At 33.6% G+C, this 17294-nt stretch overlaps 1 protein-coding gene across 1 annotated transcript in view; it reads left to right on the forward strand.

Moving 5' to 3' along the window:
* Positions 1-17294, forward strand: part of LOC129757700 (uncharacterized) — a 125238-nt gene that overhangs the window by 49413 nt on the left and 58531 nt on the right. Inside the window, exons 5-6 of the mRNA XM_055754989.1 lie at positions 5812-5979; positions 6810-6961. Of these exons, the coding sequence (XP_055610964.1) occupies positions 5812-5979; positions 6810-6961 (320 nt within the window). The remainder of the gene's footprint in view (positions 1-5811; positions 5980-6809; positions 6962-17294) is intronic.

The raw sequence follows: 17294 nt of genomic DNA on the forward strand, positions 1-17294 counted from the left end.
TGTTCGTTTTAATTTTTGAAAGGCAAACTGCATGAGATCACGATAGAGGTTGCGGGGAAAAAATCATTATTTTAGATAATAAAAATCTGTTATTCTGTGAGTTAGCCAAAACTTGGTTCATTATATTGTGTGTTGTTTAATCAAAATTACTTTCTTTTTTACCAAAAAATGTTTTTTTTTATATCAAATTTCATATCATTTTTATGAAAAACTATGAAAACTTTTACTGTATCAGTAAAATCCGTTCATAAATCTGGATACTGTGTTACAGAGTACAGGATCAAAATTTGTTTAAAACTCTATGAAACGACTATGATTTCAGCAACCACACAGCGAAGTTACAATAATAAATAAAATTATGATGATAAATATAATGACAAACGGAAAATTGTAAGGTACATTAGCATGTTTTTCAATTGAAAATGTTGCTAAATCTATTGCTTTATGAATACTGAGCATTTTATGCCATTACTTCTGCAATAAGACGAAACGTTTTCATGAATTCGATATACTTGGGAGAAATACCGGTTTTACAGGTTTTGTCGATTTTATCAATTAAGAATACCGAAATATCGGATTTAAAAAAAACCAGTTGAACCGACCACCCTAAGGTCCTGGAAATGGTTACTGAAGGATTTACAAAAAAGTGAGATAAAATCGAAACAACAATCGTGATAATATCGAGCGGCGAGTATTGAAAATCAAACAGTGATAAAATTTAAAAAACCGAATGTAACACTTTCTGAAAATATAAAAGAAGATAGAAAATTAAATATCAAAACACAGAATTATAAACGACGGGGCGAAAAAATGAGGCTCACAAGACAATATTTGTTATTCAGAGAACACAAACGTTTTCCGGCGTAAGATTGATCACGTTTACAAGTATTTTTCGAATATTGTTTCTGTTAAGTGAATGTTTCATATTTTTAAAACTAGTACTGCACTCCTATGAACGTAAAACATGGTTGCAGAAGTTTATTAGACAACTTTAAATTTGAATTAAAAATCGATTTCGTCTGTGTTTAGAATTGGATGCTTTGAGGTGACATTGATCAGTCTCTATTTTGATGATTTTATCGAGTTTTCTTGATCATAAAGGATACGAAACACCTTCTGAATTTCTGTGTTTCATGGTTTAGATTTCTTAGCGGTTTAAAAAAAAAACAACATCGCGCTCCTTTATTTGTTAAGGCCGAACAACAATTAAAATTGAATGATGGACGACGATGTTGCATAAATTAAGGGGCTAAATTGTTTAACATTACTAATAAAATTTTAACTACAAAAACAAATCAAATTTTGCCTTCGTTCAATTTCCTAGGTCCTCGCACTATTCCCATTTTATTTTTCCTTCTAACTTTCTAGCTTTTTGTCCTAGATTGGCTTACTCTTGCACAGCAATAATTATTTCCTGTAAAATTACGCAAATGTCCAGTAACAAAAAGGAGCTGGACATTTACCGTTATTTTACAGGTCGAAAAACAAATTACGTGACACTTAATTTTTGTGTACAACTTTTTTACAGGACATTTGCTCTTATAATAAATGAATCTTCGTTAACTTTCAAGAAAACCAGTTTAAAATTACAGGTTTTGTTAATTACAGGTTGATTTGTTTTAAAGGTTGCAGTTTCAGTGACACGTAAAAGTAAAAAAAAAGTTCTGTGTGGAAAAGTTCTCTATTTTTTTAGATATCAAAAATTTTAACTAACTACGACAAAAAGTACATCAAAACTATACATTTACTAAGAAAAAAAGGTAAAACTCTCAAATAGATCAACCTGTTTGCTTCTAAACGCTTTGATTTCTTCAGGATGTGCCTTCGAAAAAATTGATTTTTCAAGATTTGAAAATTATATTTAAATCACATTTTTTATATTTAAAAAAAAAACAAATAAAATTTTACCCAATGTGAAACTTAACTCATAGGTTTTCAAACGTAAAAAAAAGTTTTGAGATATTCTAGCTTTAAATAGACTTAGTTATTGATGATTATCGCAATTCAAGTTGATCAAAGTTACTCCGTTTTTCGGTATTCACCGCCACGAATACAGATTGAAGCCAGAATCTAATTTAATTAATAAGCTTGCTACAAAAATAAATAAGGAAAATTAACTTTTTTAATGCTTCTATGAGCAAACTTTTATATGGGTATTTGGTAGTTATGATTTAGACTTAAAGTTCATAAACCTCTCATCCTTATCATCATATAATGTGTGTAAAATATTTTGTAAGTAAATGACTGCGTTTTAATGCAAAAGATTTAGCCTTAAAACATATTTCCCAGCTACATGCTGCTAGAAATTTCGATCTCTCTTGTACAAATTGTATCAAAGTCTCGTGCATGGATTAATCTTGAAAATCTATATATATAAAAAGTAATTTCCGTTTGTTCGTTTGTATGTTTGTCTTCAATAGGCTCAGCTGCCTTAAGAGCTAGAGAGCTGAAAATTGGCATGGGTGCTCATTAGGACCAGGAATGATGAAAAATGTTTTTAGATTTTTGGATGACCCCTTTTGAAGGGGGTCGTCCATACAACAACGGTTTTATTCCCACGAACCAAAAGTCATGGCACCCATTTTTTGAACCGACTTTCGTTTCCGTTCGTTTCGTTGGCGGGATTATTTTCACCATCACCATGGGCAGGCTATTAGAAACGACCATCCACAGCTCACATGTACTGGATAGCAAATCGAAGCTTGCTGAGCATTAAAAATTTGAAAGTGAAAATTTTGGCGGGTGTTTTTTGTACCTTCTACTGTTCAAGCACATGCTACCGGTACGAGATATTTGGATACAATTATAAGCCTACATTTTGATTGAAAAATACAACTAGCCTGTTAGGAATATATTGACTAGAATAGTAGTGGCTTTCAAAGTGCTCTTTACCGCTGCTGGGGGGCTTTAAAGGTCAACCATTTTTATATTTTTGGAATTCCTCATAGAGAGAGAAAAATTTTTTAGATTCAGAGTTTATAAGTTCAAGGCTGTGATTTTAATGCTTCAATTGGAATTTTGATAGGGGATTAGAAAATTGATAAGATAATAAAATTTGAGGTTTTGAGTTTTATCCCATTCGGTTTAAATTTTTAACTTTTGAGTTATCATTAATGACCAATGTGGTCGATTCTGATTCTACCATTGATGGGATGTTTGTGCCCATGAAAAAAAAAACAGAACTAAAAAAAACCTTTTTCATAATAAAGAAATGGTGTTTTCGAAATGATTTGTTTTCGATAACTTCAAAAAGCTATTAGTAGAACTTCCAACATTTAAGGTAAACTAAATTAAACAGTGCGAAATTGAAAAGCGAAAAAAATACACACATGCAGTTGAAAACATGCAAAGTGAGATTGTATAAGAGGCCACCAAAAGGAGTTTAACTTTTTGGCAATAATTGCGTTGTTATGCGACGATCGACTCGAAATTTTTACTGGGATTTTTTTTGGCACGGGCAATCAATTCCTGATTTCAAATGAAGTAGCAGGCGACAGAAGAGGTGTTCGTTCAATATTTTTGCAATTATAACTTAACAATTTATTCGGAAATGCATCAGGAAAATATTTGGCTATTGACTTTCATACAAACTGTTCATAACATATTCCAAGTTGAAAGCGAAACGGAGTTCGTATGGGAACAGCTAGTATATGAATAAAAAGCTGGTTTGGCGTATCGTCGTTTGGCAGCATCGGTTTACCCTCTAAGGGCTAAGACCCCTTCTTGAACCCATGAACACTTTTCGTCTTTCGACTTTCATTTATTTTTTTTTTATTTTTGTTTCATCGCCGCGATGAATTTTTTGTTTTCTAATCGACGTTTTTCGGCGAGTTTTAGAAAATAAAAACCTTTTTACCAGTTGTCCAGACGTTTCGAGCTACTCTGACTTTCCTCTTCAGTGGACACTAAAATTATATTTTTAAATTAAATCCTAACTTAATTAACAATTGTCGTAAGTCAACCCCTTTTACGCGCTTCCTCACATTATATTGCCGCTGAACAGCATGGGTTTATGCCTGGCAGATCGGTGAGTACCAATCTTTTACACTTCGTTTTGTCTGAACCAAATGGAAAGAAAAAAACAGGTCGATGCTATATACACCGATATCAAAGCGGCATTCGATACGATTGATCACGGAATCTTACTCGCTAAGCTAGCTAAGCTCGGTAATCATGACAACATGATCTCTTGGTTGAAATCATTCCTCACTGAGCGGTGTATTAGGATTAAATTTGGTGATAGCATATCATTTCCATTTACTAACCGATCTGGCGTGCCGCAAGGGAGCAATTTGGGACCTTTACTGTTTGTTCTGTTTTTCAACGACTTGATCCTTAGCTTGGAAATTGGAACCAAAATAGGATATGCTGATGATCTGAAACTATTCGTTCCAGTTGAATCCACTGTCGATTGTACACACCTTCAATCTTTACTAGATCACTTTGGTGAATGGTGTAGACTTAATAAGCTATCAGTCAGCGTCTCCAAGTGCTCCGTTATAACATTCCATAGAAAGAAAACGCCAATTTTATATGATTATAACATCGATAACCAGCGACTTGACAGGGTATTTGAAGTTGACGACCTTGGAGTTATCCTCGATGCTCAGCTTACGTTCGATAGTCAACGAACTTCAGTTATAAGAAAGGCGAATCGTCAGCTTGGCTTCATCTTCAAAGTAGCACGAGAGTTCAGAGACCCATTGTGCTTGAAGTCACTCTACTGCGCACTTGTCCGGTCAGTTACAGAACATGCTGCAATTGTTTGGGCTCCCTATCAGTTATGTTGGATTTTGCGAATCGAGCGTGTACAAAAGCGTTTTGTTAGATTCGCTCTACGACATCTACCCTGGCGTAATCCTGAAAACCTTCCCGCATATTCCGACCGGTGCCAGCTTCTGGGATTAGAAACATTGGAACGCCGCCGAAAAACTAAACAGGCATCATTCATCGCAAAAATACTGAATGGAGAAATTCAGTCGCCAAACCTGCTAGGAATGATCAACTTTAATGCTCCTTCGAAGACTTTACATCATCACTCTTTGCTATCGAATCGAACCCACCGAACATCCTACGGCCATAATGAACCAGTGAGTGCAATGGTGCGTACGTTCCAGATTGCTGAGCATCTTCATCAATTGGGGGAGCCATCTAGCCGATTCATCAACCGAGTACGCCAGTTTTCATTGTTTCGTGTTATCTAATTGTTTTGTATAGATCCTTAGTATAGATAATTCATTAAAACAAAATGTTCGATGAATAAAACTAAATAATAATAATAACAAATTTTAAAAATAAATCTTACAATTTTCTGGCCTTCGTCTATACTATTTGTTCTGGCTCAGTTTGTTTGGTTTTGCGTTTACTTTTACTTGTCATTTTTATTTTCTAAAACTCGCCGAAAAACGTCGATTAGAAAACAAAAAAATTTTTTTTTTTTGCATCTAGCATTCAAGCAACTGTTAACAGAAAATGAAAACAAAAGAAATATTTTAAGTTGTCAAGTCAACAATATGTTATACATGTCAAAATCAACGTTGAAACAGGTTGAGCTAATCGGTCAATAAAACGAACGTGGAATCAATCCCAGCATTTTAACAATATAAAAGCTTAAACCCATTTCCCCTCTCCGTTGTTCAAGCTGTTCCAGTTCGATCGAAAAGCTGGAAAAATTGATACTAATAAAGTACACCGCACATACAAACCGATATCCTTTTTTAGACTTTTTTCTGTCTTCCATTTCTTCTCTCTTTACAAACACACAATCAATGGCGAAACTACTTACGAACCGGTGAAAAAAAAACCATACAGCTTCATTACCAGACGGACAAAGAGCTGGGGCTATCTGCGGAATGGAACCTTCGATGGGATGATAGGTGCCCTGGCCCGACGGGAAGTCGATATCGGGGGGTCACCATGTTTCTTCCGGCAGGAACGGCACCGGGTGATCAGCTACACGACTCGGTCCTTCATCGAGCGGTAAGTTGCCTTCTGGATGAAAGACGGAACGAAATGGAACGGTTTCGATAAAGTTGCCATTCACTTCTTTCTTCCCCAATCTTGTGTGTATAGATTTTATCGGGAAGGGTTGATGGACGATATTGATAAACTGCTTAGCTGCTACAAAGAAGATGGATGTCTCCATTCAGCTGAAATATGGGCAATTATGCTTTCGTTTTTTTTTGATTGAGCAGTTTCGAAATAGATTGATGGGGACCTAGGAGAGCTACCATTAGAGGACAATAATTTTATGATTATTGATTCTGTCTACAATTTTGAGTAATTTATCATTTTTGATCATCTCTCCTCTCTGGAGCCACCAATGGAGCTTCTTTAAAACTATTTATACTAATTCAAATTTCTAGATGGCATGGAGTTTAAACTCTATAATGTTGAAAAAGCAAATGAATTATTTTGCGATGCAAACCACGTGCTTGGTTATTTTGTATGACAACGTTCATTCGGAAATTTTGTTAACTCTTATTTTTTGTGGATCTATTTTATTCAATCAATAACTTGGAAATTTTCCTTAAATTTCTATTGGCTATTTTCCAAAAATGCAGTGCAAAAAAGGAGCCTAATTTCTATTTGATAATATTAACATTGTCTTAAAATAATTTAGGAGCTTACTTCAAAAAAATAAATTTATTTAAAAAATGTATTTTAATTTATAAATAGAAGTGGTTTGATCATAAGTAGTGTCCTAGAACTTCACTGCAATGCGTTAACCGGAAGGGCAAACTATTTTTTTTTTCTGCAATCCACATCTCACAATTCTTTTCCGTATTCTGTCTCGTAAAACTTTCCAGTCCGTGTTTCATCTTCCGGCACCCGAAGCGTCAGAACTCGATGAGGAATCCTTTCCTGCTGCCGTTCGAAACGATAATCTGGTATTTGATGGTGATTTGCGGTGCTCTGCTGGCGGTGGTCCTTTTTTGCAGCCTCTGCATCGAAGATTCAGGTAAGATTTTCCCCTGTCGGTGCTACTGCATTCCAATAATGCACTTCCAGGGTTTTGTTGGGATTCAGTACGGGAGAATGAAAAATGATCATAAATAGAAGATTGCTTGATTCGCTGGAGCCATTCGGAGGAAAAACTTTCCCGGGAACGTGACTCGCTGGAGCTCCTGTTAGAAGACGAGCTTTGGAAAGATCTACGTAAATACTCGAGCTTCCGGAAGGGTTACATTTATTGTTTCAAGGAACCTTAAAAAAAGGGAAACACAAGTTTTGAGCTTTAAAAAATCGTTCGTGACACTTTCTTTTACAGGTTGGTGTGATTGATGGATAAAACTGCGCCATGCAAACTCTATTTTTCAGACAGGAGTGTCAGAAGCTTTACAACTGTAGTAATTCAACCCTCAAAAGTGTACTTACATACAACTTTTGACCCACTGGATTGGTTTAAATTTATCATGTTTTCGGTCTTATCAATTTAAAATACTTAAACATTATTATAATCGATAATTCGGTGATTATTTGAATCATTTATCAAGAAATGCACTTTTATGTCAAAATTAGGGTTTTCGATCTTCTGGAAAAGATCGATGCCCGAGATCGATTTAGCTGAATGGATCGATTCACCTAAAAAATCGAAGCAAAAGGATCGATCATTTATTTTTTTTTAAACAGGGGTGCTGTCTGAGAGCTGCTGAAGTAAATAGTAAAAACGGAAAGCTCATACATTTGAATATCAAATTTATGAGCAATAAATAACATATGTTTTTAAATTCAACATCAGAATGTTTAATTTTTCATGACTTTGGTTGAGTGCTTATGGTATTTCAAGAACATAATAAATATATACATTTCTCCATGCGACAGACTTTCAAGTTCAAATTACATACGCGTTAGATATAAGGTAATAAGTTAATAAGTTTAAATATTGCATGTAAATTGACTGAATAAAACAATTAAACCATTTTAAGTCAGTTCACGTGGTGCAATTCTTTTTTTGGAAAGTCTACAGATTTTTTTTGTCCATCTTGGAAGTAAAATTTAAAGATGTTAAAGAGAGGATGATTTGTTAAAAGCTTTTGAGCTTTAAATTTATTCTGTTTTGATTAGCGAAGCATCAGACAGAAAATTGTACGGTGATGGACATACGCGGGAGTAAGACGAACAAGTCGTACAGAAATTGAACTATCAATGTTAATATAATTATCCAGAGGATAAAACAGTCCCTCCCACTCCTAAAGAAGCGTATGGGGTGGAGGTTGGACCCAAATGGGCCAATGGGACCATCACAAAAAAAAAAAAAAAAAATTAGGAGATTTTGTGCGTTTACAGATTTTTATTTAATCCGTTTTTTAACACCATCAATTCAGCCACAGGAAACGTATTCAGCTATCATCTGGAAGGCTGAAGTTCAATTCTCCAAGCATTCAAATATCTCAAGCATAATTTTCATAAAGAATAGATGCAATATTGAAATATTAATTTGAGGAATCTATGGTAGATAAAAAATGAATGCCTTTTCATTAGAAATACTTTTTATTGTCGTCTCATTTTAAAGCAGAACAGCCATCTATCGAGCATCAACTATGAAACTTGAATGTTTCGAGAAGAACTTAAATTTTGAGCTAAAGAAAATGATTAATTCAAGGCTGAGTGACCGTTCTATGAAAGTTAGATAAAAGTTCAGGTTTTCCTTAAGGGGGGGGGGGGGGGTAGGGTCTAACACATGGGTGGCCAAAACATGGCCCGCGGGCCACATGTGGCCCGCGACCAACTTTTTGTGGCCCGCAAAGCTCATTTTGGAAAAGCCATTTTTTTAAGAATTGATCGATTTTCTTGGTCTGCGTATATCATTTGGAAAAATATATCTCAATCTACTCTAACCAAATTCAAAACAAAGATATGAAATTCTCTTTAAGTGATATAACCCAAGGAGTAAAAGTGTTTAAAAACATGTTTCGAGAAAACACGCTTTTAAGTTGTAGTGTTTGCCCATTTTCCAAACATTTTTTGAACATTTGCAATTTTCTTTCGAACGTAAAAGAATGCGAATAAAATTTTGAAAATCTAAAAAAGTAACATGGAGAATCGTTTGGCATTATTTACTCAAAATCGATTTTTTTTTGCTTTTATACCCCTTTGGCTCTGCGGGCCTCATATAATTTTACAAAAAAGGTTACCGTCACTGTATAAAAATAACAATTACCATTACAATTTTTAAATTATCAAAAAAGTACGGTATTTGACACACAATCTGTTAATTCCATCACACATTTTCTAATTTTTCTCCATTAGGTTTTGGTGACTACATACATATCATTGGTATGAGGAGCATTCAAGCGGACTCTAGTTTTAATATTGAGGAGTTAAGATAGCCTCTGAGAAAAGTAAATCGTATCGAAATCGTAAAAAGTCACCGAAGCATATTAGCATAATTAAAGTTATAGATTTACAACAACTTCAACCATTTGTAACATGAATTCTTTTTCAACAACGTCGTTCATCCATCCAAATTTTCTATCTTTTGCAAATAATGTAAAATATCGAAAATTTGATATGAAAATTTTTCCTATTTGATATTGTTCTTATAGCTTTATCAGGAAAGGGTATATTTATGAACATTAAACCAAATCCAAATATATTTTAATTGGCATCTTGCTCTGTATTTATGAAGACCAATATTGAAGAACGAGACAGAATTTAGAGTTGAGTAGTGAAATTCAACTAGAACCGGTTTCTTACTGACAAATCTCTCAAAAGACCAGTTTTTTAAAAAAAAAATTTTGAATGGAAAAAGGTGCATTGTTTAAAAAAGACTCAAATTTGTATTCTTCCTGTTCATAGAAGGCTTTCCAAATTCACTTGTCAAACCGAGACATTGAAAAATTGTAAAGAGTTGGATTGAGTTTAGGTTGAGGTCAGTACTTTGATAAATCAATATTCAAGATATAACTAGAGTCCGTTGGAAAAAATTTCTTTTAAACGTCAAATGCTTGTTAACGCTACTTTTTTTTCAACAATACCATTCTGCGTTTATTTATTTGTTTATCAAATTTTTCCTAAGAAAAAGGTGAACTTCAAAACTTTGGAAGATGGGCGTTCTTTGTTTATATTGAGATTTAATGGATTGACGTACATACATAAGTTGGGAGCGATAATTCATTTCGTATTGCGTAATATTTATACTATTTTTTTAATCAAGTAAGATTTGTAAATATATGCAAGTAACTAAAACGACTTATTAAGATAAATCTATACTGAGGTTTCCAGAATTTTTCCAGCACGTATCCGAGCCGAAAAAATCCGGATTATTTTCATCTAAAAACCTGGCAAAATCCGGGTTTTTGATTTTTAAATTGTCGACCAAACCTCCAGGCAATATCGAAAGCAAATCAGTAACAAAAAACCCGATTTAATACACTTAACAGTGGATTGGAGCCTTTCTAACAGAGTTTAAATTATATTTGGAAATATATAAAATAATATAGAATATACATGATAGATTCCTTCCCTCTGAATCATATAAGTATGATTTCAGATATTCAAACACGAAAAATTCCAATCTCAATATAAAAAAATGATGCCTGATACGTTTTTTTGGGGAAAAGCGAACTGGTATGTAAGGAGCTCATTTTATGTATGGAAAGAATGGTATTTAAACAGTAGAATTTCCAAGATTTATAACACGCTGAAATGGTGCCGTGGTAGCAACCAGAACTTTCACGTTGCTGGTCACGGTTCGAATCTTACTGTTTTTTTATGCTTTTTTTTTACTGAATAAGTAAAACCAACTACAATATTGATGGATAGCCGTGACGCGTGCCCTAGCATGATACCTTTTTTAGAGCTCAACCATGCATAGAGGAAAAATTCCCACAAAAGGAGGGGAAAGTAATATGACTATTAAATGATTAATCTCATTCTGTAAACTAAATCTGAAATCTTATTCTGATTCTAAAGTTTGAATTTTGAGTTACAACACTTAGTCTAATATTTGAATATAAGTTCCAATTTCAAATTCCAGGTTGATCTTTAATCCAAATTCTTAATCAGAATTCTAAATCTGAATTCTCAATCTGAATTCTGAATCTGAACTCTGAATTTGAATTCTAAATCTGTATTCTGAATCTGAATTCTGAATCTGAATTCTGAATCTGAATTCTGAATCTGAATTCTGAATCTGAATTCTGAATCTGAGTTCTGAATCTGAATTCTGAATCTGAATTCTGAATCTGAATTCTGAATTCTGAATCTGAATTCTGAATCTTAATTCTGAATCTGAATTCTGAATCTGAATTCTGAATCTGAATTCTGAATCTGAATTCTGAATCTGAATTCTGAATCTGAATTCTGAATCTAAATTCTGAATCTGAATTCTGAATCTGAATTCTGAATCTGAATTCTGAATCTGAATTCTGAATCTGAATTCTGAATCTGAATTCTGAATCTGAATTCTGAATCTGAATTCTGAATCTGAATTCTGAATCGGAATTCTGAATCTGAATTCTGAATCTGAATTCTGAATATGAATTCTGAATCTGAATTCTGGATCTGAATTCTGGATCTGAATTCTGAATCTGAATTCTGAATCTGAATTCTGAATCTGAATTCTGAATCTGAATTCTGAATCTGAATTCTGAATCTGAATTCTGAATCTGAATTCTGAATCTGAATTCTGAATCTGAATTCTGAATCTGAATTCTGAATCTGAATTCTGAATCTGAATTCTGAATCTGAATTCTGAATCTGAATTCTTAATCTTGTAAATCTCATTTTGATTGTTTTGCATCACACGGTTTTCAACATTGAAATTTCTTTCATCCAAATTTTTTTTTATGATTTCGGATTTTACAACTTTTAATAGTATGGTTTTACCCCTAAAAGTATGCAGCAAACTTAATTTCAGAAAAATTGTGAAAAAAAGTTTTCACAAAACAAAATCGTGTTTTCATGCGTAATGATCTTTAAGTCATCGCAAATTTATCAAAAACTGTGCAAATTGGTATTCTTGGAGAAACAATTCCAGAATTGAAAATTGATAAAGTGAGGAGAAATTTTACGGATGATGAAAAGAGCGAAAGAACATTTTTGCAAGGAAAATTTATTAACGTACACCATACTTTACCTCGCAACATCCAGCTTCATCAATTTTTAATTCTGATATTCTTTCTCCATGAATCTAAATTTTTCACCGATATGCCGAAAATAAATTTACAAAAATTCTGAATCTGAATTCTGAATCTGAATTCTGATTCTGAATTCTGAATCTGAATTCTGAATCTGAATTCTGAATCTGAATTCTGATTCTGAATTCTGAATCTGAATTCTGAATCTGAATTCTGAATCTGAATTCTGAATCTGAATTCTGAATCTGAATTCTGAATCTGAATTCTGAATCTGAATTCTGAATCTGAATTCTGAATCTGAATTCTGAATCTGAATTCTGAATCTGAATTCTGAATCTGAATTCTGAATCTGAATTCTGAATCTGAATCTGAATTCTGAATCTGAATTCTGAATCTGAATTCTGAATCTGAATTCTGAATCTGAATTCTGAATCTGAATTCTGAATCTGAATTCTGAATCTGAATTCTGAATCTGAATTCTGAATCTGAATTCTGAATCTGAATTCTGAATCTGAATTCTGAATCTGAATTCTGAATCTGAATTCTGAATCTGAATTCTGAATCTGAATTCTGAATCTGAATTCTGAATCTGAATTCTGAATCTGAATTCTGAATCTGAATTCTGAATCTGAATTCTGAATCTGAATTCTGAATCTGAATTCTGAATCTGAATTCTGAATCTGAATTCTGAATCTGAATTCTGAATCTGAATTCTGAATCTGAATTCTGAATCTGAATTCTTAATCTGAATTCTGAATCTGAATTCTGAATCTAAATTCTGAATCTGAATATGAGTTCTGAATCTGAATTTTGAATTCTGAATTTTGAATCCTGAATTCTGATTCCTAAACCTGTATCCTGAATTTGAAAACTGAATCTGAATTCTGCATCTGAAATTGAATCTAAATTATGTATGAGTATGTAGAAATGAAAAAAAAACATAAATTCATTCTTCAACACGAGTAAAAAAAACGAGGGTCATAAGATCTTCATATAAATTCCCCCCCAACGCAGTTTCCTGTACGGCTCTGCATTTTGTTGACACCCGGCATGGCTTTAGACACTATAATTTCATAAATGAAATTATAATGTCTATAGGCATGGCGGACTCTGAAGGAAACGCCCATCCGCCATTTGCTGCATTGAAAAGCAAGAAGTGTAAGATATAAACACTGTTGCCGTATTTGCCCCAGCAGACTGAGAAACTGCCCAGACCACGGTGCGTCTTAGTAATGCCTTTTACCTATTTGAGTTTGAGCCGCTTTCAATCAAGCGTGCCGATGGTTTATTGGATAGCGCTTGCAACTTGGGATCTGAAGGGTTTTGGTTCAATTCTCGAGTTAATAAAAATATTATTTTTTTATTTTGATTATCTTCAATTTATAAATGATTGCTGGTGCTGCTGCTTCGAGGCGCCACTAGCAACTTTTTTTTATGCCATAATAAGTATGATATGTATTTGGTAAAGAAAACGGTTTCAACTATTTTGTTTTTTTCCCGTTTTTGAAAGGGTTGTGTAGAAAAAAAAATGCATTCTTTTGAGACTAAAATCATTTTAATTGTGCAGCCCAGTTTCGCAAAAACGTTCTAGACATTTTTAAAATGGCACATACAAATCCACGGACATCAACAGAACTCGTCGAGCTGAGTCGATAGGTACCTATAAAGGTATGTCTAAGACCCATAATTAATGATCTCTCAAATCGACCGATAACCAAACCTTTCTGTTAGAAAGGCAAAAACCGTGAAAAAATGATCATCAAACGTTATCAGCATATTTTAAAACGTATTTTAGGCATTAATCCGAGAATTTTTCAATAAAATTTGTATTAAATATCCGGGCAAACCAGGATAAAACCGGGCAATCTGGCAAGCACAACCTTTACTCGATGGCAAATGTTTTTATAGCGCTTTCAAAAATCTGTCGTTATTATTTTTTTGAATACACCTGAAAATTTATTTTTTGGCCCGCCAGCCAATCTCATTTCTGAAATTTGGCCCGCCTGTTGAAAATGTTGGCCACCCATGGTCTAACACTTTAAAAAAATTGATTTTTTTATTTTTTTATTTCCTTATTGTAAAACATTTCAAGAATGTTGTGTCAAATTTTCAAGTCAATTGAAGCAAAACTGTAGAAATTATAGGCCTTTATCTCCTCCTATCTAAGACTGCAAGAAAGGAAGAGCAGAAAATTCAAACGCGTTTTTCTCGAAAGCACATTTTTAAAGTCCGTGGACATCGTCATTTGAAAACTACTTATCCGATTCTTTTCAAATTTGGAACATATTTTCTACGTATAGAATACCAGACCCCAACGTTTTTCTTTTTTGTTTTTTTTACTTTGGGGAGATTTTACAGGTGAAAAATGGCGGATTTTTTCGTAAAAAGGAAAATCGTAGTTTTTACTTCAAAAAACCACAAAAATTTCATAAACAAATTTTTAGGTTAAATAAAAACGTTGGGGTCCAGAAAAACATCTATTGAAAATATTTTGCTCTGATTTTTTTGACTTCAGATGATTCTGTGCTGAGATACAGTGTCCACCGGAAATCCTGTTTTCTAAAAGGCATCCTCGAAAGTGCTCCGTCGCCGGCTCATTTTTCAATATTTTTCTACGAAAAAATTACTAAATGTTCTTTTAAGAATGCTTTGTATAATGCAAAAAATTTGAATACATTTGTTTGAACGATAGCTCTAGAAAAAATCGTGAAAATGGTGTTTTTTTATACCCGTTAGACCCTACCCCCCCCCCCCTCCCCCCTTAAGGAGAGGATAGAGATAAAAAAATTTATATATTGAGTCGGTCTCGATTATACAGTTGGATGACAGCACCAATAAAAAAAAACAGTCTTTCGGACGGGGCAGCTATCAAAATTCTGCACAAAACTGAATCTCAAAATCTTCGAAATTAATAGAAAAAAAAGTTCAAAAGATCGAAAGATCGGATCGAAAATAAACCAATTTAATCGATTTTCCCAACGCTAAAGAATCGATCCAAAAAATCGACAATTTGAGTTCAGAAAATCGATATCGTAAACATCAATTCAAGATCGACCAATTCTAATCAAAATGATAAAAATTGTATTTTAAAACTCATAAAAACTTTCACTTTTCTTCAAGTTAGAACCAAGCTGTTTCCAGAGTTGTAGTATGATGTTTAGGGGAAAGGTTTTTTTGAATGGGCCTACGGCCGTTTGACGAAATAGTTGACTAGACAACATATTTAATCAATGCATTTTGAGGGTAAAACAATTTGAACATTTGGCAAGTAAGAATTTTATGAATAAACAAACTCAAAAAAGTTTAAAAACTCAAACGAAGTTTTGATACATTTTGATGTAATATTTCGACTTTTACAAATTATACGTAAACAAATTTAAGCTTTTATGATGGTTTCATAATGATGGGAAAGTGGAATAAGAGAGTGTTTTTGTATGCCCCAATCATGTTTGAAAAAGGCCAGTATCCTAAAATAACAAATTAAAAAGAATAAATATATGATTTTCACCAATCAAATTTCGAATTTAAGCTCTAATCAACACCTATAGAGAGAATTGAAGAGCTCAAATCAGATTTTATACAGTTTTTCTTATGGATGAATTGCCTTCTTAAAAATTCGATGTTATTTTTTACTAAATCAAAGTTGACGTTAAAATATTGGGCAGTCACATTTTCTGGCATTTTTGTAAAGTTTAATGTCTGCAATGGTAATTTTCTTGTTGTTTCAAATAAATATTGTTCAAAACTTAACGGAATTGGATTAAATAGCATGTTTACAATGAAAGCTTGAAGAGTCGAAAAAAAATTAATGTTTCAAATAGATTCATTTGGGAAACAATAAATTTATTTAACCGAAACATAAAAATTTGCTAAAATCATGGAAACAGTTATTTCAAAGTCTTCAAATATCTGAACTCGATTTAAAATGTTTATTTCCGAAATCCATCCGAAAATGGTTATTTATCAGTGTTCAGCACCGCTAGCTGAAAGATTATCGACACTAAAAGAAATCGCTTACTCGATCAAAGTTGATCCACTAAATATTGCCAAAGAAGATCAAGCGATAATCGCTTTCGAATGGAACGGAAAATAGTCGAAGCAAAATTAAAACAAAATACACACGTTAATAAATTTTAAGAAGATGTCAGTTCTTATAGAAAGTTAGGGGAGAGTGAGGTAACGTGGGTCACTCTGAATATTTCAGATTTGTCTTGAGGTAAATATCTCAATCCAACTGTCATCATCATCGCTTTGCGAAAGCATATTTTTCTATATGTTGTTGACTGAAATTCGCGTCATATGCTTCTTTTATTTACCACGCTTAAAATATTACAAAAAAAACTTACTTACACAATTAAACAAACACCCGCTAATTGCATCGACGAGGAACCTAAAGCTCATAACAAAAAGATACTCAAACGCTTATGATCTTAGTTTTGTCATGTTCTTCCACGTGGAAATGGAAATTTTTGATAAAACATCAATTAGTCACTCAAAAGCAACCAATTTGCAAAACATAGCTTGTGGGAAATCATGGGTCACATTTTGTGGGGTATGTTGGGCCACCTATATTTTTATGTTTAAATACAAATTCAGTACTTAACATACGTTTTTTATATCTGTAAATTTTTCTTGTGCTAAATGAAGAATATTTTGTCCATCCTAAATAAAGGGTGATACGGTCAAAATTTGGTCAATATCAACTTGACGTATTTCTTTCAATTTTGCATTTAAAAAACCTGAACACCCCTCATTTTGAAGGTGTGTGTGTAGAATGTTGCTCCTATTTTGATTTTGGAATTCATTCTTCAGTTGTCAAAATGCTGTCCAAGGAAGAAGAGCATCGTATCAAAATTTTGCTCGCGCACCGCGAAAATCCGAGCTACTCGCACGCAAAGCTGGCAAAATCGCTAAAATTGCCAAATCAACCGTTACAAATGTAAATCAAGTGTTTGGGGAACGTTTGTCGACAGCCAGGAAGTCTGGATCGGGGGGGAATCGAAAACCGGAAGCCACTGAGACGACAAAGAGAGTTGCCGGTATTTTCAAGCGAAACCCTAACCTCTCTCTCCGAAATGCCGCAAATAAGCTGGGTGTATCGTCTACAACCGTGCATCGAGCCAAAAATCGAGCCGGACTATCGACTTACAAAAAGGTAGTGATTCCAAATCGCGATGATAAACAAAATACGACGGCCAAAGCGCAATCCCG

Source organism: Uranotaenia lowii, chromosome 3, assembly GCF_029784155.1.
Source record: "Uranotaenia lowii strain MFRU-FL chromosome 3, ASM2978415v1, whole genome shotgun sequence".
Taxonomy (NCBI): domain Eukaryota; kingdom Metazoa; phylum Arthropoda; class Insecta; order Diptera; family Culicidae; genus Uranotaenia; species Uranotaenia lowii.